General features: G+C 39.9%; 1 protein-coding gene across 1 annotated transcript; it reads right to left on the reverse strand.

Moving 5' to 3' along the window:
- Positions 1-833: 833 nt before the first annotated feature.
- CLSPN (claspin) lies at positions 834-25,133 on the reverse strand. Its single transcript, XM_019726506.2, has 25 exons — positions 24,979-25,133; positions 21,704-21,812; positions 20,730-21,178; positions 19,983-20,144; positions 19,226-19,303; positions 18,307-18,379; positions 17,618-17,726; positions 16,860-17,440; positions 14,308-14,499; positions 12,464-12,690; positions 11,350-11,528; positions 11,185-11,249; positions 10,427-10,626; positions 9,948-10,102; positions 9,136-9,362; positions 8,033-8,144; positions 7,064-7,139; positions 6,727-6,830; positions 4,684-4,848; positions 4,455-4,576; positions 4,085-4,212; positions 3,649-3,754; positions 2,963-3,045; positions 2,546-2,707; positions 834-2,229 (listed from the first exon to the last, which is right to left on the reverse strand). Exons 1-25 carry the CDS (start codon positions 25,000-25,002, stop codon positions 2,119-2,121), a joined length of 3,999 nt encoding a protein of 1,332 aa, XP_019582065.2. The 5' UTR covers positions 25,003-25,133; the 3' UTR covers positions 834-2,118.
- Between the last annotated feature and the right edge of the window lie 86 nt (positions 25,134-25,219).

Here is a 25,219-nt window from a genome sequence, read left to right on the forward strand (position 1 = left end):
ACCTGTTAAAATGAAGTGAACACCATGTGTCCCTACACCAGTCTGTGAAACAAGGAGGTGGTAAAAGGACTGACACTGAGCATACTCTGTCTCCCAGACTCATATTCTTGCAAGTATGCAATTTCCGACTAGTGGAGGGAAAGGAGCCATAGCAGCAGCTCTGGGGCCTGTTTCATTAAAACATAGCTGAAGCTGATGGCCCAAGGCTTTGGGCACAGGGCATGTAAGTAAGGTCACAACTCTCCACTTCAATTCTGTTACGAAGATCAAGGCTTAGTTTGACTTATGACAGCTATACTGGCATGGGGGAGAATGACCTAAACCGTAAGACTCAACTTTTCTTTCTTCAGAGTGCTTTCTTTATGGACCCTCAGAACAGAAACGATTTGCTCCCCAGATTTATCAGGCATTGATTTGATCAATTCCAAAGAGACTCAATCTCTCCCCCCCAAAAAGGAAAGCAACAAGGGGAGAAATCTCTAGCCCTCCTTCCCAGTTCTCTTTTGCCCGGCAAGGACTGCCTAGCCTTGGACACTGTTTAGAGAGCTCAACGGGAGGGACAATAACTTTCACCTTGGACCCATGGCTGCCAGTCAAAGGGTTGTTAATAAGAGGTACCATTTATGTAAACTCTCCTCACCTGCACTGTACCCAAACCACTTGGTAAGTTAATTTGATCAAATCACTGGAGTTGAGAAGCCAGTGAGGGGACAATTGCAGCAGTCTGTCACTTGAGACCCAGAGGGCTTCCCTGGAAGAGAGTCTGAAAACAAAATGGTCAACATTAGACAGGCACTGACCTAAGAATGAGCATTCAATCTGGACAGCAAATCCTGCCTTCAAGGCACTGAGATTTATTGAAAAACCACATACATATTAAAACATCTTTATATACATTTTCCTCATTACAAGATTACAAATATACAAACATAAATTCTGTCCAAGTCAGCATCTTGTGTATTAGCAACAACTGGAGAAAACCTATACCCTCATTCCACCAGTTAAATTGGTGTTCCTCACCTGCCAATAAAAAAAACCTGGTACAATTCATCTAACTTCCCAAGTCCAGCTTCTGACACTGAAACCACATTATTCACATGGCATGTTTTTCCAAAGCAGCAATGATGCTCAGTTCTGAGGGGGGAAAAAAAAATCTGTCTAAAATCTGAGTGCCTCATGGAAGTTTAGGGAAACTCAGGAGTGATAGCAATTCTCTTAACAATATTTTGATTAAATCCCATCGTGATCTTCTCTCAAAATAAGTAATGAAGCATTAAATTGTCCTCTGACTGGTTAGGGCAATTTACTCCACCCAGTTGAATGCAATAAATAATGGTTATATTTCTTTTTGTCAGGATGAGAAGGGTGGTCCTTGAGCAATAGTGTTTTAAATGAAGAATTTAGTCCTAGGAGAGTTCTCTACCCATTGGGATAGCTCATGTGGACAGACATTAGGTGTAACCCTTTATCATCATCCCTATAGACCAGAAAATTGGGGGCAAGGTCTTTCTGACTTGGGTACCAGTTTGAGTCCTTATCATAAAGGAAGCAAAGGTTAATTGGGAGCTTGAGGCTGTCTTGAGAAGAGGCATACAAGAAAATAGAAAGGGCAAGACTAAGAGAACAGCCCATCTTGTGGTTCTTCGTAGGTCCTCTGCCTAAGAAGTCTCTCTTTCACTGAGTCCTGGTCACCGTGGTGCAGATCTTAGGGCTGTGAAGGAGTCATGCTGGTATCAACAGTCACTGCTTTCTGTAATTTTCTGTAATGCCACTTTTTCCTTCTCTTCCTCTTACCACCCCTTTCACAAAGAGGTATCAACTCAGGAAACTGCTAGGATAATGTTTAATGCAGGAAGTAAGTCTTTATCCGAGTGTCCCATGAGGCAATGCTGTAAACACTGCAGAATTAAGATTAGTGGCCAACCCAGGGAGTAATACTAGGAAAGGAAAGAGAGGTCCAGAGCCACGCAGAGGAAAGAACTGAAATCTCTGTCGGCAACTTGAATGCACTGATTATGAACGAAGGGCAGAATCATCCATGTGAGCATCAATTCCAACTTTCAAAGTCAGAAACTTCTCAACGTAGCCTCGGCGTAGGTGCTGGCACCCTTGATGGTGTTAACTTTCCAAGTATCTGAAGATGCTCTGCTTTAGTCCTGAAGTGCTACCATCTGTTTTGAGGCGCTTAGGTGAAGGAGTTGTCATTACAGATGGACCCCTTCTCCTCACCTAGAGAGCAGAGAGAGAGTCAAGGCCAGTTCAAAACCCTCATTCAAGTACTTACCTTCAATTAGCTCTTCAGGAACTCATCGTTAAATCATGGACGATTCACAACAGAAAAAAAAAAAAAGGAAAGCAATATAAACTTTCCAGGCAAGTTTTAAAACTGATTACCTACTCGGGGTAACAATACCCTGGCACCTTACTGGGGGGTGCAAGATTAACACTGCAGCATAAGCCTGCAAACAGGAATCTGTATTTTTTAAATTAAAAAATAAATAAATTTGCTTTGGAAAGCCACCAAATCAAATCTCAAATTCCCTACCTGAGGCTTAGACGATTCCTTTGCTTCCTCAGCCTTGACAGGAGAAAGTGTATGGAAGACAAAGTTTCTTGAATTTCGGGGAGCACTGGGGTTGAGGTCAGAGAGGGCAGCCAGTTTCTGCAGCACAGCTTTGGGCTGGTTTAGCAGTGAGCCTGTCTTCAGCTGAGGACAGAAGAGTCATTTGGTATCAAATTCCAAGTGCCAAAGAAAGAATGAGAAGTCAGTGTGTCCATGCCTCCTCAGGTATTGAGGGGACATATTCCTACCCCACTTAGTAGAAGATAGAAGGGTCCTTCGCCATCTAGTTCCACTTCCTGCAGCCACCTCCCTCCCCTAATGACAGCATTCCCTTAGCTGGACCTGGGCCTTTATAACAAGGTAGGTCATGACATCAGGTTAACAAGGTCCTCGACCCACCTGGTGGGCACTTCCTGGTCTGATGGCTTCAAAAGGATTTCTGGGTAAAGACTTTGATTCTTCAATAACCATAGTGCGTTTGGCTGAAAAGAAAGACAGAGAGGCTTATTCTGGGCAAAACTGGGTAGAATTACTTTTAAATCTAAACAAGCTAAGGAGCCTTTAACTAAACCAATCAACTAAAGCCATAGGAACTCTGATTATTTTACAATGGTGACTTGAAACTATAATAAGTGGCTACGTGAAGAAAGACAACCAAGCTGAACTGATCGACTAATCATTAACAGTAATAAGAAAAGATGAGAGTGGTTAAAAGTGTGAAGTAGTGTTTAAGAGCCTTAACTCTGGAGTTAGATATGTCTGGGTTCAAATTCCAGTTCTAACACTTAGGTATAGAATCCTTGGCAACTAGATAAGAAACCCAAAATTCACTCCTCTGAACTGTCTTAGAGCTTAAAGCAAAAGGAAAAACAACTCCCTCTACACACAATGAAAATATCCACTGCCCAATCAATAGTCTAAGAGCCAAGAACACTGTCTTTCCCATCTCTGAAGGGCCTCTTTAAGACAGTATTAGACACAGACCCATAACTAAGTTGCAACAGCCCCTGAAGGTTGGGGTCACCTCCAAGGCTCCCGCACTAACCATCCAGGGGACTAGACCCCAAGGAGGAATAAGAGCTCACCATTTTTCTGCAGCGCTTTGGCTGTAACTTTTTTGGCCAGCATCATAAATTGACTGTCTTCCCCAATTTCTTCTTCTTCTTCAGCTGCAATTTTCCCCTGCTGTGCCTGCAAACCAAAATCAGACAGCATTAACAGAAGTCTACAGCTGCCCCAAATAGTAAGCGCAGCCTGGATTGTGAAGCTAAAGTAACTGGGATATCATTTGTTTTCCTTCTTCCAGCCTTTTGTTGCTTTAGGGAAAAAAAATTGATTTGGGACAAACATGAAGAGAATTGCCCATGGTAAACCTTCCCAAAGTACAAAAGAAAATTCAAGGATTAAAAGGGACAGCAATCTGTTGCCCAAGATTTTGAAACTACCACGACAAGCGTGGTGACTAGGTCCTCTCCTCATACACTAGGGTCAGAAGAGGTGAATTTCTTGCATACTTCCTACCTGGTCCCGAAGCCACTGCTCTCGTTCAATTCGCTCCTTCCTCCATCTGGCTTCTGTCTCATCAAGCTGTTCTTCGATCTGTTCATCATCAGAGTCTCTGTGGAACAAGTCCATCTGGGAAGCATCATCTAAAGCAAAGAGTTAAGGCTATCAGCATGCTGCAATTCCCATAGGAGCGGATGCCTGGACAGACACAAGTGAACGCTTCTCATCTACCACATACCAACAGACTCCTCCCAACCACTGATAGATAATAATGGTTACAGATCCTCCATAACAGCCTGCTATAGTTTTGATTTCCACTTGTCATCTTAAACTAGACAAACATGCACATTGTACCATTTGCTTCTAAAGGCAGCCACCAAGATACCTATGTTTTTCCACCGGAATTTCCTCATTCGTCCGGGACCATCACTGTGCAGATCCCCATCAGCAAGGTACATCTCTTGGTATAAACGCAGCTGTCGCTTATCATCATCCAACATCGTTTTCCTACAACAGGAGAAGTAGGGTGTTCAAACCCAGGAACACTCTGGCTGGTCACAGGGCCTGCCGTAAGACACACCCCATTACTCAGAAGGACTTATTGGGATACTGACATGTGTATTTTCTTGATTTGACTCTGCAATTCCTCATCAGAAGGAAGAACTTCATCAATTACATCCTCTTCGTATTCATTAATTTCTTCCCCGTCATACTCGTCTTCACTTCCCACATCACTCCCGGACACCTCTGCCTCATCCTCCAGGTATTTCTTCAATCTCCTGGAAAATAATTTTGAAGATTAGAAAATGCAACAAGGTATACACATAATTTTTTTTAAAAATGAAGACACACACAGAATATTGAAGCAATGAGAAAAGCTGAACATTGAGCCACCACTAATAACAATAATAATAACAATAGGCTTAACTTTATAGTAATACATTTTGATACTTAAAAGTCTATCATTTAATAATACTGTGTGACAATAACTGTGCTTTACGGGCATCGTCACATTATCTCAGGAGGGGGTACTATTATTCCCTTTAATTTACAGTTGAAGGAACTGAGACACAGAGAGTAAACAACTTACCCAAGGTCACACAGCTAGGAGGCAGCAGAACAGGGATTCAATTAGGTAGGTGACTTTAAAGCTAGAACTGTCAATCTCCTCTATAAATTTGAGCTACACCTGCTAGAAGGTTCAAACTATCTTGTTTTGTATTTACGCTCACTAGCTTTAGGAGGCAGACTAGAGATAGAATGATATAGAAAGGAAATAGACTGGCATCTCTTACAGTCCACCAAATCTTGACCCCAAGTTAGAGGCATGACTGAGGCTCAGAGTTACTTGTAACCAAATCCACTACTAGTTAGTTTTCCTGACTTCAGTTCCCACTGAGAACAAAACTACTGTCACTCTGGATCCAAAGTCCTGTTATCGATGCTCATGAGTAGCCGAAGTTTGATGATTTTCTGAAGGATGATTTTCATCATAGACTTGTTATTTTTTTTAAAGCGGAGTTTCTCTAAATCCTAGAGTTTCTGGGGAATTCCTTCAGGGGCTACTAGCCACTAAGCTTCCCAATCTTCCCATCCACACTTTGAGGAGTTCAACTTTTAGTGTTATTCTTTATAAGATTTCATTTGAACAAAGGACTCTGCAGTTAAAGAAGGTTTAAGAACCACTGCCTTAGAAAAATCTATAGATGACCCAAAGCTGTATGAGATAATTTGACAAGTGATAAATTAGAACCCAAAAGTGGTCTTAGTAGACTGGAATGATGGGCTAAAAACAATAATATAAATCTAATAGGGATCAATACGATGTCCTATATGTGAATCCCAAAAGCCATCCCCATACAGTATAATATTGAATACCTATTAAAATGATTATAAAACTTGTAACATCATGGGGAATTGCTTATGGATAATTGCTAAGCGGGAAAGAAAGCAAAATTGTACATGTGAAAAAGTTGTAGAGATTTCAACTATACTAAAATATATGCACAAGAAAGGTCATGAGGCAGTAATTACCAGGAACACTTTCATAAATATTCTGGATGGTGGACATGGGTGACTTTTTATTTCTATCTTTGTATATTCTTTTAAAGTCGAAAATAAATTGGTTTGCTTTTATGATCAGTACAACAAGAAAATATTAAAACAAAATAAATGGGGGTCATTTGCCCAAGACGAGGCTGAGGAAAACCTGGAATGACAGTAATTCATAGGAAAAAGGATCCGGGGAATTTTAGTTGTCTACTAGATCCTTAGGATCTGTGACTCAGTTCTTACGGCCTTTGGTTACATTCTCAGTAGTATGCATCCAGAATAAGGAATGTGGTTGGACAACTACACACAGCAGTAATCAGACCACACCTGAAAATAAAGAGAATATCCAGGACGTGAGGGGTATGGAAGCAATGCCATGTGAGAAACAACTGAAGAAACTAAAGATGTTCAGTACAGAAATCACTTAAGGAGGACAGGACCATCTTGGGATACTTAAGAGCTATCATGCGAACAGATTTTATTTCACCTGTGCTAACCACAAACAGAAAAAATAGAACCAACGAACTTAGTTAAAAAGGTGGCAGGTTACAACTCAACTGTTGGGAGAACTTTCTAGCGATTGAAGGAATGGAACTCACACCTACATTTGCCTTTTCAATTTCTCGGATTGCCTCAGGAGCTGTTCTTCATCATCATCTTCATCGTCTTCCAGTGCCACATCTTCGTTATCAGAGTCACTGAGCTTATCCTGCAAAATCATATAGGAAGGATCACACCCAAAGTTACGCAGAATAAAATGTGTCCTCAACTGAAACAGGATTGATAAACTTCTGCCCAAACATCTTATTCTAGGAAACTGCTTCTGATAAGATGCCAACCTTAGAATTCTCAAAAACTCAAACTAGAAAAAACCAAAAACAAAAAACCACATAGCAGCAATACACGGAGTTCAGTTATGATTACTTTTCCCTTCAAGCTCACCTGATCACTATCAAACTCATCATCATTTGAGACAAGCCGAAAGTCTCCAAATTCCTCCTCTTCACCTTCTTCTTCCCTAAAATGCACATGAACAAGTCAATAAATAAGTTATTCAAAGCAAACTACAAGAACGTAAGAATTGAAAAGATTTTATTAGTACCAACAATCTCTTCAAGAAACAGGAAACAAGATTATCATGCCCTTAAAAAAATTTTTTTCAATTGTGATAAAATACACGTAACATAAAATTTACCATCTTACCCACTTTTAAGTATACAGTTCAGTAGTGTTAAGTACATTCAGTGTGTATGGTTGTGACATAGTACATGTCACAAGGTCGTTGTGCAAACAACCTCCAGAACTCTTATCTTGCAAAACTGAAACTCTATACTCTTTAAAAAAGTAACCCCCTATTCCACCCTCCCAGCCCTTTCTACTTTCTGCCTCTTAGAATAGTACTTTGACTATTCTAAGTACCTCATGTAAGTGGAGTCATACAGTATTTGTATTTTTGTGATTGGCTTATTCACTTAGCATAATGTCCTCACAGTTCATCCATATTGCAGCATGAGAATTTCCTTTATTTTTAGGCTGAATAATATTGTGTACACACATACACACACACATACATACACACGCCACATTTTGTTTATCCACTTGGGAAGCTTCCACCTTTTGACTATTATGAATAATGCTTTTATGAACATGGGTGTACAAACATCTATGAGTCCCTGTTTTCACTTTTTTTGTATATATACCCAAAAATGGTATTGCTGAATCATATTCTATTTTTAATTTTTTGAGGACCTGCCATACTGTTTTCCACAGCAGCTTCTTTTTTCATTCCTACCAACAGAGCACAACGGTTCAATTTCTCTAGCCTCACCAATTCTTGTTATTTTCTGTTTGTTTTTCCTTTTCCTTTCCTTGTTTGTTTTTTACAAGTTTCTCCTAATCACTGAGACTCACCTGTCTGTTGGGAAAGAGCCTGAACAAAGAGCAAGTGCTTCTTCCATCGGATCACTCATGCTGCTCTCCTTCTCCTGTTTATTTAACTCTGATGGAGCTAGAGTGGAGGCATCTACATCATAACAAAGAAAAAGATTTGTTACCAAGGAATGACAGCTTTATCCTTTTCCCAGCCATCTAACGACATGCCAGCTCAGTACAGTTCAAAGGTAAGCTTGCTAAAAAGAGCTCACCATCTATTCATTCATTCAACAAACCCTTAGTGCTTACTATGTGCCAGGCACCAGGGATACAGGAGTAAACAAAATAAAGATCACAACTCCCACAGAGCTTACATTATAGCAGAAGTGTCTGGGGGAGAAAGGGGTGTGCAGGTGGACATAATAATTAGCATTTATATAAAGTTCACTACACACCAGACACTTTTCTAAGCTTTGCATATATTGACCATAAATGACAAATCACATGGCCAAAGCTAGAGCAATCTTAAGTCGACATTTTACTACCCTAAGAAAATAAGTGGGGGCCGGCCTGGTAGCTCAGGTGGTTGGAGCACTGTGCTAATGAGATCGCTGGTTCGATTCCCACATGGGCCAGTGAGCTGTGCCCTCTATAGCTAAGATTGTGAATAACAGGTCTCCCTGGAGCTGGGCTGCCTTGAGCAGCCGGAGGTTGGTGTGGGCTGCCATGAGCTGCCGTGGGCTACCGTGTGCTGCCATGAGCGGCCGGTGGCCAGCGTGAGTGGCCAGCAGCTGGCAAGATCTGCCATGAGCAGCTGATTGACGACTGGTGACCGACTGCCGGGGGAGGGGGAGGGGGGAGCACAAGGCTCATATCACCAGCATGGGCCAAGGAACTGTGTCCTACACCACTAGACTGGGAAACAATGGCTTGAACCGGGGGAGGCGGAAGAAGGGGGTAAAAAAAAAGAAGGGATCTAAATGTCACAGAGCTAAGAAGCAGTGAATTCAACCCACATGCAAGAATCCATCACACTCTGTTTTCTATAAACTTTTCACCCGACCGTAAGGGGCTTCTTTTCAAGGACACTGACTTAAGATGTTTGGTTGCGGTAAGCCTGATGCTCATTGGTGGGTATTTACCCTGAGAAGTGAATTTTCCTGAACAAAGATTCAGAAGTTCCTCCATGTTCTCTTTCTTGTCGCTCTTCCTGGGCAGAGCTTTTTCAGCCTGAGATGTGAACTTTCCAGTACACAAATCCAACAGTTCATCCATATTAGCATCCATGGCATTCTCATCCATACTGGCCAACGGCAATCGAGGCTTCAAAGCTTGGTACTGGTTCCTGTGGTTTCTAACATTTAAGAACCTACAAGCACAATGAAGAATGTAAGAAACTCTCTAGGGAATAAACAAAGCAGTGGGTAAAAAACTGCTCTCATTTCCAATACCAAAGTTAGAAGCTGAATCCCAAACCAAAAGACAAAAGATTCAACCTTTAGCCTTGTGATAACCTAAAGAGGGAGGGGCATATTTTATGAAAGAATAAATGCTATTCAAAAGGTAAAGAGTAAAGGATAATTTTGGCTTCAGATAATGCTTAGTAAGGGCTTGGGGCTATATACATGTCATGTGCCACAGGTCTGTCAATTCTCACTCCCACCCAACAATCATAACAGGAGGAAAGATACAGGGAAATTTGATGCCTTGACAAGAGCTATGCATTTCAAATAAGGCAGAGATCGAAGGATTAGAATGCCAGCAAGGGCTATTTACGTTTTATTTTCTGGAGAGACTTTGTTCAAACTTGTACAATGTAAATACTAATGGTCTGTACACCTTCTCTTTCTCAGAAGAGAAAGCACAGATGGAGTGACAGAAGCTCACTTTATTTTTAAGCAAAATTAAGCAGTACCCAGCACCATCCCACCCACAGAAACATAAAACTACCTACCCATCTGCATCCAACAGTTGGCTCTGAGTGTCATCTTCTAAACAGAACTGGAAGTCTCCTGCTCCTAGGAAAAGTGTCTTAGGCTCTGGGGAGGCGTTATACAGATCCTGGGAATCCTCTATGGGAAGTGAAGGCTCAGACAGCTTTCCTGAACTCTGGCACCGAAATAAAACCAAACAAAAACACTTTACAAATGTCATTCACTGTCATGACAACAACAGAAGTTGCTATTTGCAGTATTTAATCGACTCTCAGGCAATTGCAGTTGAGGAGGACAATGCGTAGCCAAGAGAAGCATAAAGAAAAATATCTCCAAAAAAGTAAGAACACTGGATGAAGTTTGTGTTTAATACACAAAGGGGGTGGATTTTTAAACTGAACATACATAATGTGGTGGGAGTTGGTTGGCTTGGACACACTTTATTTAGCACTGTGGGAAGCAAAAGGGGGAGGAGATCAGAAAACCATTACCATCTTACCTTAGAAGCTGAGCTGACCAAACTGGCTCGAAAGAGCCCAGGGGACGGAGATCTGAATCCTGCAGCTGTTGGGAGAAAACTAGTCCCGCGGCCTGTTTGTCTGTTGCAAGGCTGATAGGATGGAATTGTAGAGGCAATCAGCTCAAAGCTGCTATTGTGGCTGCTCTCCTTTGTTAGCAGTGAGCATGAATCATCTTCATCTAACGAAAGGGAAGTAAGTTTTAAGTGTGTGATTCCAAAAATAAAGTGGGTTTGTTTAGGAAAAAGAGTTGAGAGTGAAACTGTCAGGTAACATTCATAGGCAAACCTCTCAAGTTATATGTTCCAAAACATTAAGTTACAGGTAAATTATAGTACTAACATAGCATTATACAGTCAAGGTTTATCACTCTGAGCTAAGCAACACGTGCAAGTTCCTTCTGTCACCCGCCTAAGCCTATGTTCTCTCCCTCCATTATCGAATCACTTATACCTCTTCCTGGAAATGTTTCCTGGTTCATGCAATCAACACATATGTACTACAGACCTATTGTCACCTATAAAGAAACTGTGCCCAGGGTCACCTATAAAGAAACTGTGTATAAGTGTTCAAAAACTGAACAAAGAAAAATACTCTAATTCATCAATTGCTTTCACTGCCACTTGTAAGACTAGGAAAAGTCCACGAAGGTTCAAAACATGGAATCGAATAGAACTGTAGTTCTTAAGTATCAAAGCTGGAGGATCAAAGAAAAGTCTGCAGAAGAGTCACTACTTACCCAGTTTGCTAGGTCTTTTGCCTGAGTTTTCGTCTGTTTCTGACTTTTCTTCAGTAGGAAAGTAACTACAAAATAAGAAGGTAAATTGTTCGAGTATCTGTTGCTGCTCCTTTTAAGGGGCAAATCCTGGGGAAATCATATCTTTCCTTAGTGAGAATTACTTACTCCATCTTGGAAGAGTTGTCCTTAAATAGAAATGAGGTAGAATCTGATGACAGAGGCTTGAGGACAGACAGAAGGCCAACCGACTTGCCAGTTTCGCTACTGTCATCATTGTTTTCTTTATCCATTTCTTTCTCATCTTTGCTTTCTATGTCTTCATTACTGAGAAGGAATTCTTCAACCTTTATCAATTATACCGCCCCAAAACAAAATAATACACGTCAAAACATTTTAAAGCAAACACAGCGTTAGCCTGAAATACGGCTGCTTGGTCACATCTTACATCTGAGAAGGTAAACCTGAAGGAAGCTCAATCTAATCTTATCAATGACATAATTTTCCCTGACACTTTTAGAGCTCTTTTATACTCGTTTTATTCTACCTTTTATCCTCCCCAAATTGCTACAGGATTATGAAGACTGGAATTACCATCTTACTGTGGCAATGAGAGGTTAAAAGATTCGCCTGAGACTTCAGGACGACTACTGACCTCAACCCAACCACAGACTGACGTGCTGCCCAATTCAGCCACTGTTTTCTTCTTCCTTTACCCAGATTAAATATTAACCAACTCTTTCGAGTGACTTCCGCATTCAAACCAGGAAGCTTTTCTTTTTTCTATTACCAAACATCCTATCATCATCTATCTTCCCTTGGCAGAAAACAATATTATAGAACAAGGGCAAGAGGCCCCTCTACAAATACCCTCCTCAACGAAGAATGAAATTAACTCAGGAAGATCTCGGCCTGCCTGAGCATTCATTCCAGACCTCAGCCTGGCCAAGGTCAAAACTGCTTTTTATTCTATACAGAGAAACCTAAATAAACAACAAAGATGAAAGTCCCTGTTTACACGAAGCCATCTCAGTTATCAGCATTATATTACAATATGGAAACTAACACAAGCCAAGCCATAGCTCTGTGAACTGCAGGTGTGCAACGGTGCTAACGGCACTAAATGCACTAGGATTTAGGTACATCTGAGGAGCTGCATCCATCTTTATCCCTAAAACCGCTTATAAAATTGAACATGCTTATCATCCTCTTATTCAAATCTGATTTTCTCTTTCCCTTATTTGTCATGACCAAGTACCAAAATTACATAATTTCCAGAAACCCCCTGATTGGCTTCCTCTTCTTCCTCCTCTCCTTCTTCTAACTTTTCCTCTTCCTCCCCTTCTCCATCTTCCTCAGACTCATCAGTCATTTCTTCCTCCTCCTCCTCTTCTTCAAATCCATCTTCATTATCTAAGTTAAACAATGCCTGGCGCTTTTGGCGCTCCTCAAACCTTCGGAGTTTCATTGCTTCTTGCAGTTTAGCTTTCAGCATCTGAAGCTTTTCGCCTGAACAGAACATGTGAAGAAATGCTTTAGACATAACAACTGACTACATATTACAGTAATATGAGTGTGCGTTTTAGGCACCTCCATAAGTGTACTAGTCATATCCTAAAAGGAAAGTCAGAGACCTTAGTATTCTAGGCTTTTGTTATTTTAATAAATTATGAATTGAAGTGTAAGAAAATTTTCAGAATTATGTTCTACACCCTGGGATGACATACTTCACAGAGATTATAAAATTATTATTAAAAGGGCAAAGAAAGTGGGAGCAGTGGGACTTCGAGTCTGGCTCAGAAGCCATGAAGGAAAACACTGATAAATTTATCTTTTTTTAAAGAAAAAAAGAACCAATTCAAGAGTAAAATGGGCAAAGGATATGAACTGGGAGTTCACAGAAAAATGAACATATACTGTTAATAAACAAATTAAAAATGCTTAACCTAACTTCTAATTAAAGAAACAAATCAAAATAACATAACTTATGACATATTTCATAACAATTAGAAGGTTTGATAGCATGCATTGACAGGAGGAAACAGGAACTCTTACATACTGTGATTCAGAGTGTAAAATTGGTACAACTATCTTGAAGGACAATGAAGTATATAGCCAAATTTGACTCAATGACTCCACTGTAAAGAATTTTGCATTCAGATATACCAACATATATCTCATACTAGGATATAACACTATATGAAATACCAAAAACTGGAACAAAGAAGATGTTCATTAATAGGAGTATGGTTAAACAAATCATGTTATATTCACACAATAGAATATTATGCAGCTTTTTAAAATATCCCCAAAAGCAATGTAATGTGTATCTGAGCTCTGGAGTTAGGTGGTCTGGATTAGGCTGCTGGTTCTACTACTTGAGGAAGCCGTGTGAATGCTTTGTATATCATTTCTTCATACATAAAACAAGAATACTAACGTTATTTACTGTAAAGCACCTAGAGCAATGCCTAGCAGAGAGTAAGTATTCAATCTCTCTCTCTCTCTCTCTCTCTCCCCCTCTCTCTCACACTGGTGTATGCATAAGAATTTTCCTATAACACAAAAAAAGTTAAGTTGCCTTCGGGAAGATAATTTTTCATTTTATACCTTTCTCTCAGTGTTTTACATTTTTTCCTATGTGACACATTACTCATATTTTCAAAACGGGAGTGGGAACAACAGACCTGTTCCTAACACGTTGTCCAAACAAAAAAGCAGGTTACACAGCAGAATGAATGGTATGATCATTGTTATTGTTTTTTTCAACACACACATATGTACACACATGCAAAGAGTTTAAAAAGACAGATGTAACAATATGATCCTAGAAGTCATTTCTGACACAATTGTAGAAGTTTCCGTCTATTCTTCCTATGTTTTTTCCACAATGGACATTTAGTTTTTTCAAAAATAAGACAAAGGCTATCTTAAGAAATAAAGTCATCTTACGCACCCCACACATCTAGGGAATGGTACATGTGAATCATGCGAGAGATACTGCTGTTCAATCTCCAAAATATCCAAGAAAAAAGATTCTGTAACTCTTCACTGTAAGTGTCTTCAGTGGCTATAAAGACCTGCCGGAGTACAATGTGCAAAGCAAACAAAAGGAAACTCAAATACCTGGTTTTGCGTGGCTTACTCCCTCTAGCTTCTCAGCTGCCAAAGTCACAGGCACCACATCTGCCTTTAGCTCTTCCTTTCCATCAGTGCTCACATCTTTCACTACAATGTTCACATTGACCTTCTGACCGGCCCTGGGTTTGGCCGCTGGATTAGCATGCTTCCAGAAACGCTGCTTCAAGGCCTCCAGTTCTAAACCCAAAGGTCAGACAGGATGTCAGTTTGCCATATTCAAACTCTTTCCTTTCAGATTCCAATTAAGAATGAAAAGCTAAATTATATAAGCTGGACAAAGTTGTAGGGAAAAAAGAAAAACCACAATGAGACACCAAACACTCCTTTGCTACTTAACACATGTGTGGAATTCCTGTAACTTAACCCAAATTAATGGACTGCTGCAACTCTTCTTCCTCAGAATACTTCAAAAATCATTTTAGGGTGGAAATTTACAACTGATGTTTCTAAATATTTGCAATTCTTTTTAAAAAGTATCAAACTGGTAGAAAAAAATACCATAATTCTCAATTATTCAAGGGCTTAATTTTTCATTGGTTTCAGTCTTTTAAAAAATTCCCTATTTGAACATTTCACTATTTATTAGCCATCTTATTAAATATGGGCAAGGTCAATTAAAAAATAAAAATGACAGTCAATCCAGTCAGTGATATAACTCAGCAGCAGGCCTAGAAAAGTTTCTTGGTGAAACTGTTATACTAACATAATCAGTACAATCAGAAAGGAAATCCCACATATAGGTGGACCCTGAACGACACACCCAACTTGTATACAAGAACCTATATAGTGGGTACTTAAAAATAGGTTTCTTCCCTTTCCCGTCTCTCAGTCCAAGACTGTTTAGATAACTTCTAGTCCCATACAACAAAATTTAGCAGTTTCTAGTATAATAAGTGCTCAAAAAATGTTTCTTCCCCATCTCTTAATCTGGAACTGTTTAGGTAACTGCTATTCCCACATAAAACATCCCCTCCATGTTCTGGAAAACAGCTCATTCCCACACTTCTTTGCCAATGGAGCTATACTAGTTCTGTTACACAACCTTCCACCCTACCTCCTGTTCTGGTCAAAATGACTTGCCCATCCTCCCAATATGTATCATGTGGAGCGCTTTCTGTCCCTTCCAAGAATGTTCTTCTCTCCATTTCCACAAAGTCCATCCATTCAATCAACAAAGACTCACTGAGCAAATTTTACACACCAAATACTGTGGCTGACAAAGCATCTGCCAACCACAAGCTGTTTACTAAAGGAGAGTCTTGCTGTATTAATTTCACCAACAATATTAGAAGTGGCAACCACTATTTGAGGGCCTCTTGATGCTAATTGTACGCATGATTTCAACAAATCCTCATACTAGTCCTGTGAGCCAGATAGGACTCTTATTTCATTTTTAGAGAAAGATGGCTTACAGAGGCCAAATAGCATACTCAAGGTTAAACAGTCAGTAGCACAGTCTAGATTCAAACCCGAGTCTTGCTATAGAGCACGAGTTCTTAATTATCATGCCACACACTGCCTCAACGCAGAGGGAACACCCAATTCTACCCACGAGTCAGGAAGTTTACCTAATGTGAAAATACTTGAGTTCTGTCTTGAAGGATCATTCATTCATTCAATAAATATGAATGCCTACAATGTTTCATCCACTATGGAAGCACTGGGGATAAAGAAGGAAACAAGCCAGAAGACCCTACTCAATGTATAAAGGGGAAGGCAGTGAGCAAGAAATTGAATCCACCTTCAACCCTTCCTTTAACCACCTATTGGAAGAAACCTATCCCTCCTCTGAGCTCTCACAGCACTGTATTCTAAATGTTTTTCAGCAAAGAATACTTTTCCTTTTTCTTCACACTATTTTTTTGCAATTATCAGTGACATGTTTGTTATAAAATGTCACCACTTTCTCTCTTGTATATTTATCTTCCCTACTAGAGTGTAAGTACCGTAAGTGTAGGATAATTGTCAGATTTTCCTTGGTATGCTCTACAGCATCTGGCATGTAGTGGATAGTTTAATATCTGTTGAATGAGTGGGGGGAAAAAAGTTCAGTTTTGCAGACAATTTCCTGAACCAAAATGTTTAACTGTGTAAAACTGAATAGTAACGTTTTTATGACTATCATACCATAATAGCAATGTACTTTTGTATATTAACCTATCAACGGGCTTCCATTTTAAACAAGGTTTAGAACATTCTGACAGCCTTCCAAATGTATCTAAATGGGATTCTACCCATATCTGGTACAGACATATCTCAGTGATATCGTGGGTGTGCTTCTAGACCACCGCAATAAAGCGAGTTGTAATCTCTTTGCTGGTGGAGCGGCTTGCCTTCAATTTGTTTAAAAAAAAGCAACATCTGTGAAGTACAGCAAAGTAACGCGCAATAAAACAAGGTGTCCCTATACATCTGTAGAATAAGATCATGTGTGGTTATCTGTTTCTCCTGCATTCCCCGCCCTCCAAAGTAGCATATAATTGAAAACTGCCAGAATAAATCGCTCTGGAGAGGCGCCCCACAATTCAAAGGATTACCTCTGTTGGTTTCAGGCTCTTCAAGTATCACAAAGGAATCTTCATCAGCACCCAGCCGAGGCTGAACGAAAACATCCACTCCCAATTGTTTAAGTCTATCCACAGTGAACCGCCTCATTTTCTCAGGTGGCACAACTGCTGCTGATTTAGTTTGCTGCCTGGGCTCTTCCACCTTCTCATCTGCTCCTTCTGCTTCTTTCAGGTCTTCTTCTCCCTCCAGGGCATCAGGTTCAGGTGCCACAAGCCCTCCAGTCTGATACCCCTCACCGTCCGTGTTCCCGAGGAAGCCGGACTCCTGTTGTGCCACTGACCTGTCCCCAGGTGAAGGTCTAACATCACTCTGCTTCTGTTTCTCCTGAATTTCTAGCTCTTCACTTCCCATCAAATCCTTATGGCAAGACGCGCCTGATCCGATAGTGCTCTGGGGTTCCTTTGAAACTGCAGGGAGGGCATTCATTTCCATTTCATATCCTGCACCTGTTGTCTGCTCAGAATCTTTGTTAAGGGGGTCACTAATCATCTCAGTTGTGTTTGTAGTGTCTAGGATTTCTTTGTGATGGCTTGATTGATACCTAGATGACCTAGAGAAGGGGAAATGAGCTAGAGTTGAAAATTATCCTAAATGTGAAACACGCTCATCCTTGAGCACATAATGAATCAGTTCAATCAACTTTAAGGGTGTAAGGAATCTAAACTTTTTGTTTGCTACAAAACTGAATGTTTATGAGGATTGTAATCACAGGAAAGAGGGTTCTTACTTCAGTAGTGCCATGGCATTTCCTTGGCAAGTGGGCCGCGGTTTACGTTTGAAGAAATCGTGAATGGTTTTATTCTCAGGCATATGATATGGAAGATTAAGTGCAGACTCTATAAAATGGAACAAAACAAGCAAATCTGTACACTGTATATTCTGAAATGTCATTTCATATTCAGTTAACTAAACAGTATAGCCAAAGACATCACCAGAAATAGAAAACAATCCTGGCTTTACTAAAGACAGGATTTGAGTAAAAAAGAACTCCCTGAAGACCAGTAGTAACCTGGTTGCGAAATCAAACTGATCCAGGAAGTTTTTTAAAAATATGGATTCTTGGACCCCCTCTCAAGCCTACAGAAATTCTTAGTTCTGTGGGGCCTAAGAATTTACATATTTGAAAAGTTCCCAAAGGTGTCCTGATGCAGCTGGTCCATAGAAAATCATTTTAAAAAACCTCTCTCCTTACTACCACTACAGTTCTAGAAATTTTCTCAGTTTGTAGTAATGTCCCAGGGGCTTTAGAACAATTCACCAAAGGGCTTGGCCATTCACCAAGATCAATTCTAAACTTGATATTATAATCCAATTCATACTAGCAGTATTAAAAAACAAAAATCCCCAACATCTAAGTTGAGCTTATAAAGAAATATTGTGATTTGCCTCAAGGTTTACTGTGCTGATTTGTATTACCTCGAATAAGGCGCTGAGTTTCACTGTGCAGTTGTTTTAATGCTTCCTTACTTAACTTGGCTGCCTTCCTTTCCTTCAAGAAAACAAAAAGTGAGACTTACATTAATGCTATCATCCAGAAAGATATTTACCCATCAAGAGTCTGCTCTCTCCAAGAAAGGAGGATGGAGAGGGAATAGTTAACACTAATAAGCTCAATACAATCTAAAGTCAAGGAGCTCATTTATTTGCAAGTCAGATAGAATTAATTCAATCTAATCCATATTTGTATTGAGACAGGTTAGTTAGCATGTTGTTAAGCAGACAGAAATGGTCCCTGGTAAAATAAACAAAAGACAGCCGTATCCTAAAACTCCAGGTTCTGAAGTAACTCATTCACTCCAGGACAAAATGTAACACCACACTGATGTTAATAAATTATCTTGTAAAATTCCTTTTTGCCAGACAAAAGCAACAGATCTGATAGATAAAACTGGGTTATTTTGCTAATCCCTTCAGGATGGGCAAACAGAACAAACCTGATAGATGAATTCCATTAAAAGGCGCCAGCTCCCCTTCCCCAAACAAGGGGAGGTATAAAAGTAAAAGCTTTTGCCTCAGTCAGGGGTCATCCCATTCGGGAACCCCCTCCCGCTCAGGAGCTGCATTTCTTTGCTTTTTAATAAACTATCTTCTTTTACAACTCCTGTCCTCTCCTTGGTCCATGTTTCCATTCTTCGGTTTCACGAGACACGATCCTGGCACTCACACACTCACAGAAAAAAAATCTCCTACATCATTTCCCTCCTATGTACAAAGCAGTATCTTGAGTAACCAGAAAATATGATAAATATGATCAAATATTTATCCTTGAGAAATTTACAGTCTCCTGGGGAAAGAGGTCAACATGACAACAATATAATACAGGGCTCTACCTCACCTTTTTCATGGTGCCTTTTGATAACTCATTTTCTTCTTCAAATAAAGAGACCCCACTCTCCAAAGACAGTTCCTTTTTCTAAAATAAAAGATCACAAGTTGAATGATATGGACAAAAAGGAAACTGAAATAAGAGAATGTTGCTTACTCAAAGATTGCTTTTACATTCCAACATTACATCATGCTACATTAATAAATCAATAATTATCAAACAGAAAACTTTAAATAGCATCCTATAATGCCTAGAAAACAAATGTCTCCAATGGAGTTTGGGCCCTCATTTCTTATAGCTCTGTATTATATCTATCCCTAAGGAGGGACAATGACTCCCAGGGAGCTAAAGATAATCTTAGAAAGAATAACTGTGCTTCCAAACACTCAGGACAATGATGCTTTGACTGATGCGTCTCTTTGATACCCTTCCGAAAACCCTATAGGTTCATTTCTTAGAGGCCACAGGATTATAAAATTTATATCTCTGTCCCATTACTTACCTGCTTCTTACACAACATAAAGTATCTTACTTTTTTGTCCAACATTCCTATGAAGGTGATCAAAATACTAGTTTTTAAAACAAATTGACCAATCACTTGTACTGCATGATTCCAAAATTGACAGCTGTAAAACTTCAATCAATTGACATGTGTTTTCCTCCAGTTGGAAAAAAAAAAAAAAAAAAGAAAGTTCCAATAGTAAATCAGAAAACAAAACAAAGGTTAGAAGCAATAGGGTAGCTCTTATTGCAATCTTTTACTTGCCTTGTGCTTTTTTACTTTGTTTTTCACAGCTGCCCTTATGGATTCTAACGACTCTTCATCTTCCAATGGAGAATTACTGTCCTCCTCCAACCCAGTTTCAAAAAGGTCTTTATCCGCAAGAAGACAGCCACTATCATTAAATGGCTGTGTCACATCATCTTCCTGGATGATGCATAAAGAAAAAGCAAAATCCAATATTTCACAACATCGTATGGCAATTTGGATCAGGCCAGAAAAAAACATGTTTCATCTATAGGCAAAAATATGGCATTCTGGAACATCCTCACTGGTTCCTAACCCATAGTCATGCCATAAATCCACACTGATTTTATGCAACTGTCCAAAACTAACTTAGTAAACAGTAAATTTTTGAACAGTCAATTAAATACATACGAAGCTGCTAGTTTATAAAACATGAAAATGGTTTTTCTAGTTGGCGAACGAGACTTCTGACTGATGAACACGTGAAAAATCCTTTTAAAGTTAATTTTCATTAGATCAGAAGCTGCAAAGAATTACCCCAGGTGCTCACAAAGAAAAGCAGAAACCCATTTACCTAGAAGTGCCCTCAATGTATCTGTAATGCAAAATGAGAGCAAGTTTTAAATCACATACCTCATTACTTGCAATGCAAAACAATGAACTCAAAGCTATATTCTGAGTGCAGAAACAATCTCAAGAACTAAAAGCAGTATTTTTAAAAATATGAATTGCCTTAGAAATAGCAAGTTGTTCTTTAAAATGTACCTCATTTTTTGTTTCCTTCTTTTTTAGCCGCCTAATTTTTTCCATCTTTCTCTCCTCTTTCTCTCCTCTTCTCTTTGATTTTACTTTTGCTTTTCCTCCAGTTCCTTCTTTCTCACGTATGGGTTTTTTGGACTGCTTTCTGTCAACTGTAAAGTCCACTGAGTTTTCAGATTGGAGACCCAGCTCCAAGCAAGGTGTCACTTGGGTTTCAAGATTTTCCCGATACAAAGACTCTTCGATGTCACTTTCATCACTGTCTGCCAGAGTTTTGTAAATCCTTCTGACTTTGCCATTTTTTCCAGCGTATAAGTTCTCTTTATTTTCTTCCTCGACACTGTCATCGGTAGTTTTCTCTGGGGAGGCATTTGTATTCTCGCTTTCAGAATCACTGTCTTCTAGCACCTTTCTGCTTTTCAGTTTCTTACTCACAAATATCTCTTCATCTGAATCTGGAGGAAACAATTTTTTTTAGAGGTCTACTGTCAGTTAGCCTTCCTCCTAGCCACACTACTTCTTCAAAAACATATCCAATTATCCAAGTGATATATCACCTTATGAAATTATGTAACTACCATTAAGAACTGATTGTAGCAAAGTAAATCTAAAAATACATTTTGAAAAACATTTTCCCTGGAAAAATGTCTCTTACTGAGAAGTCTAATTATATGTGTTTACAATGGATAAAGTTGTTCTAATCATTCTGGCAGGTGTGAAAAATCCTTTTATTATAGGATGAATGCATTCAACGAGGCAATGTGGTAGCTTCTAGACATTTCAGACATTCAATGATATAATAGAAATGTTTTTTTCAAAAGAGCACAAACATTACTATTTTGCTTTTATAATAAATACAATAAACAATAAGGTTGGGCATTACTAATTTAATAAATCAAGAGAATAATGAAATCAATCCAATCCACTTACAACCTAGGCTCCCACATTCTATTCCTAAAAATAAATGTACTATTACAAACCTCTTTCACTCAAGGGTCCAATTAGTTCACAGCTGCCCTGTCCACTGTCTGAAGGACTATCTGCTTCTTCTTGTGAAATGAGTTTTAAATCATTGATTTCTAGGTGAACCTAGAAAGTGAGAATATACTTTGCATTAACCAGGCGACAGAAAGCTTTAAGTACATAATTATAAACAAGTCATCATGGGGTCATCAGGATGAAATAAGGGGGAAAAAAAACCCCAAAAAAACAATGCAATGGTTCAAAGAAGGATGACATTAAGAATTACTGGACAAAAAACAAACAAAAATTCATCGTTCACCTTTGAAAGATACTATAGAACCAACACTGAGTACAGTAGTCCTCCGCCTTACCCCACGGTTTCACTTTCCATGATTTCAGTTACCTGTGGTTAACTGTGGTCCGAAAATATTAAATGGAAAACTGAAGAAATAATTCATAAGTTTTCAATTGCATGCTGTTCTGAGTAGCATGATGAAATCTCACACCATCCCGCTCGGCCCATCCAGGACGTGAATCCCCCCTTTATCCATCGTATCCACACTGTATACACTCCCCAGCTGTTAGTCGTTTAGTAGCTGCCTCAGTTATCAGATCGACTGTCCTGATATCACAGTGCTTGTGTTCAAGTCACCCTTATTTTACTTAATAATGGCCCCAAAGGGCAAGAGCAGTGATGTTGCCAATTTAAACACACTAAAGATAAGCCATAAAGTGCTTCTTTTAAGTAAAAAGGTGAAAGTTCTCAACTTAATAAGGAAAGAAAAAAACATTATATGCTGAGGTTGCTAAGATCTGCAGTAAGAACTAATCTATCTGTGAAATTGTAGAGAAGGAAAAAGAAATTTGTGCTGCTTTTGATGTAGCACCTCAAACTGCAAAAGTTACGGCCACAGTGTTTGGATAAGTGCTTAATTAAGATGGGAAAGGCATTAAATTTGTGGGTGGAAAACATGAACAGAAAACATGTTCCAATTGACAGTAATGTGTTGCACCAGAAAGCACTGGGCCCATGTGAACACTTCAGCAAGGAATCCCCCAAAACAAGTGACACCAAGCCATTTACGGCAAGTAAGGGATGGTTATATTAAGATATTTGGAGCAAGAGACCACACTCACATAACTTTTACTACAGTGTATTACTATAATTGTTCTATTTTATTATTACTGTTGTTAACCTCTTACTGCACCTAATTTATAAATTAAACTTTATTATAGGTATGTATATATAGGAAAAAAACATAGTATATATAGGGTTCAGTACTATCGCAGTTTCAGGCATCCACTGGGAGTCTTGGAAAGTATATCCTGTGGATAAGTGGGGGTACTATAATGGTAAATAAAGGAAAAGAATCAGGCATTTATTACGCCTTTTCTATGTGAACTGTTTCTCAGTATATCCAAATGACATTAAATAACATAGAGATGCAACCCAGGTGTGGGAAACTCTACAGGACCACAATGTGATTTCTTTAACAATAAATTGCAAGAAAAAAGAGAGGGAGGGGGACCTATACACACATATCAACAACCACAATATTCCGCCTTTCTGTGGGTCCTGATTCAAACAAACTGAGAGTGAGTGTGAAGTGTGTGTGTGTGTGTGTGTGTGTGTGTGAAGGAAATCTACACTGACTAGCTATTTAATATTAAACAATAATTCTAATTTTTTAGGTATGGTAATAATATTGTGGTTATCTTTTTTGGAAAGCCCTTGTCTTTTAGAGATGCATACTGGAATATTTCTAGATGAAATAATGTCTAGAATTTGCTTCTAAATAATCCAGTGAGGGGGAAATGGGTGGGGGTATAAATGAAACAAGACTGGCACGATTTGATAATTGTTGAAGTTAGGTGATCGGTTCATTATACTAGCCCTTCTACATTGGTATGTTTGAAAATTTCCAAACAAATCATTTTAAACACCACAAGTAAAAAATCTAAGGAGAGGTGTGTGGGGTGATTTGATCAGTTAGTGACCAAGCTGCCCTAGATGCCAAGTCTCCAACCTCCTTAGTGTCCTTAGGGCTCTGAATCAACTTAATAAGGTGAAAAATATTAATATCTGTCATGTAATAGAGGACAAGGCCTCACCCTAAAGGCTTCTCCAACAACTGTTAAATTGACTTGAATGATTGGTACAATTATTAAAATAATAAGCAAAAATAACATGTACTAAAGAATCACTGAGGATCACCATGTATGTGCTGATGATCCTCCCAACAATCCAGGGAGACTATTAGTTCTGTTTGTGGATCTGGAAACTGAGTGTAGGTAACTACACAGCTCAATACGTGGTGATGTTGTTCATTACTGTATTCTAGGCAATTTGTAGCAGTACCAGCAACCGTTGAAAGACAGGGCCAGGACCTGGGTGAGGAGAGAGGGTCTCAAAAAACTCACTAATCAAGATAATATCTTAAGGCAATATATATATATATATTTTTTTAAATCATGAGGTCAGCCATCTGCTTTTGTAAATAAAGTTTTATTGAAACTAGGGTCAGAATGAGGGTAAGGTGAGGCTGAGGGGTGCAAGCTTAGAGTCAGATTTTGCCTTTACGTTTGACATTTTACTCAATAGCAAGTAATGGGATTTTTTTTGCATTCATTTGTTTTTTTAATGTTGCATTAAAATATGATCTTGATTACTGAGTTTTTTGGCGTCTCCTTGAATTTAGCTCCCAAGGCGAGTGTCTCACTCTAGATCCCACCCAGAAAAGAACACAGGACTGGAAACTAGTTTCTATACCCTATTCCGCCAGCGATCAGCCAGCCACCATCCCGGAGGCCTAGAGACTGTTACTTCCCCTCTCGGATTCGGCGCGATGACCTCTTATGAACTCCTTTAGACCTCGCCGTCCACATACAGAGAATTCTGCCCCGCATCCCAGCCGCCCGGTTCGGCTTGGGCCTTCCTCTCTTTTGGAGCTCTCTGGAAAGGAAGAGCTCCCATGGCAGGAAACGCGCCAAAGGAGAGGGCGGGCGGCGCAGGCTGAGGGGGTGCGCGGTCCGCTGAGCGCGCCGCAAAGACCAGGAGCAACATGGCCGAGAAGGCCGAGGCGTGAGAACCCGAGCACCGGGACTGGACCCGGAGATCGAGGGGTCGAGGAGTCTATCCCCTGGCCGCGAGGCCGAGCCCCCGCGGTGCACGCCGGGAGCTGTAGTCCTCCCAGACTCCGCGACCCACTCTGCCAGGCACTACCCCTGCTCCACCCTACTCCTCAGCGCCCAGCCTCCGCAGCCGCGGATGGAGGCATGTGTATGAACTCACTTCAGAAGCCACTTCGCCCGTCATGACTCCGGTCTCTCCAGCACTGCGTTCGATACGAAAGAGGATTCCGGTTCCCTCAGCGGCTGAACAGCTGCTCCCGCCGTCTCCAGCCCGGCAGCGACTTTCGAGCTTTCGCGCCTAGCCAGAGTGGAGGCCCCGCCCTCGATGATTTGCACCAATCCAGAGGAGGCTTTCTATATGAAGCCACGCCCCAGTCGGTCCTACCAATCACGAGGCGCTT

This window comes from Rhinolophus sinicus, linkage group LG06, assembly GCF_036562045.2.
Source record: "Rhinolophus sinicus isolate RSC01 linkage group LG06, ASM3656204v1, whole genome shotgun sequence".
In the NCBI taxonomy this organism is placed as follows: domain Eukaryota; kingdom Metazoa; phylum Chordata; class Mammalia; order Chiroptera; family Rhinolophidae; genus Rhinolophus; species Rhinolophus sinicus.

Bases quoted from the DNA above. Each gene is read 5' to 3' on its own strand.
- CLSPN (XM_019726506.2), bottom strand. From the start codon at position 25,002: ATGACGGGCGAAGTGGCTTCTGAA. The intron at 12,691-14,307 runs GTATTTGAGTTT...TGTTCTGTTCAG, and splicing joins AGTAAGCCACGCAAAACCAG to GCGAAAAGCTTCAGATGCTG. The intron at 4,577-4,683 runs GTCAGTATCCCA...CTCCTGTTGTAG, and splicing joins CAAATCAAGAAAATACACAT to GAAAACGATGTTGGATGATG.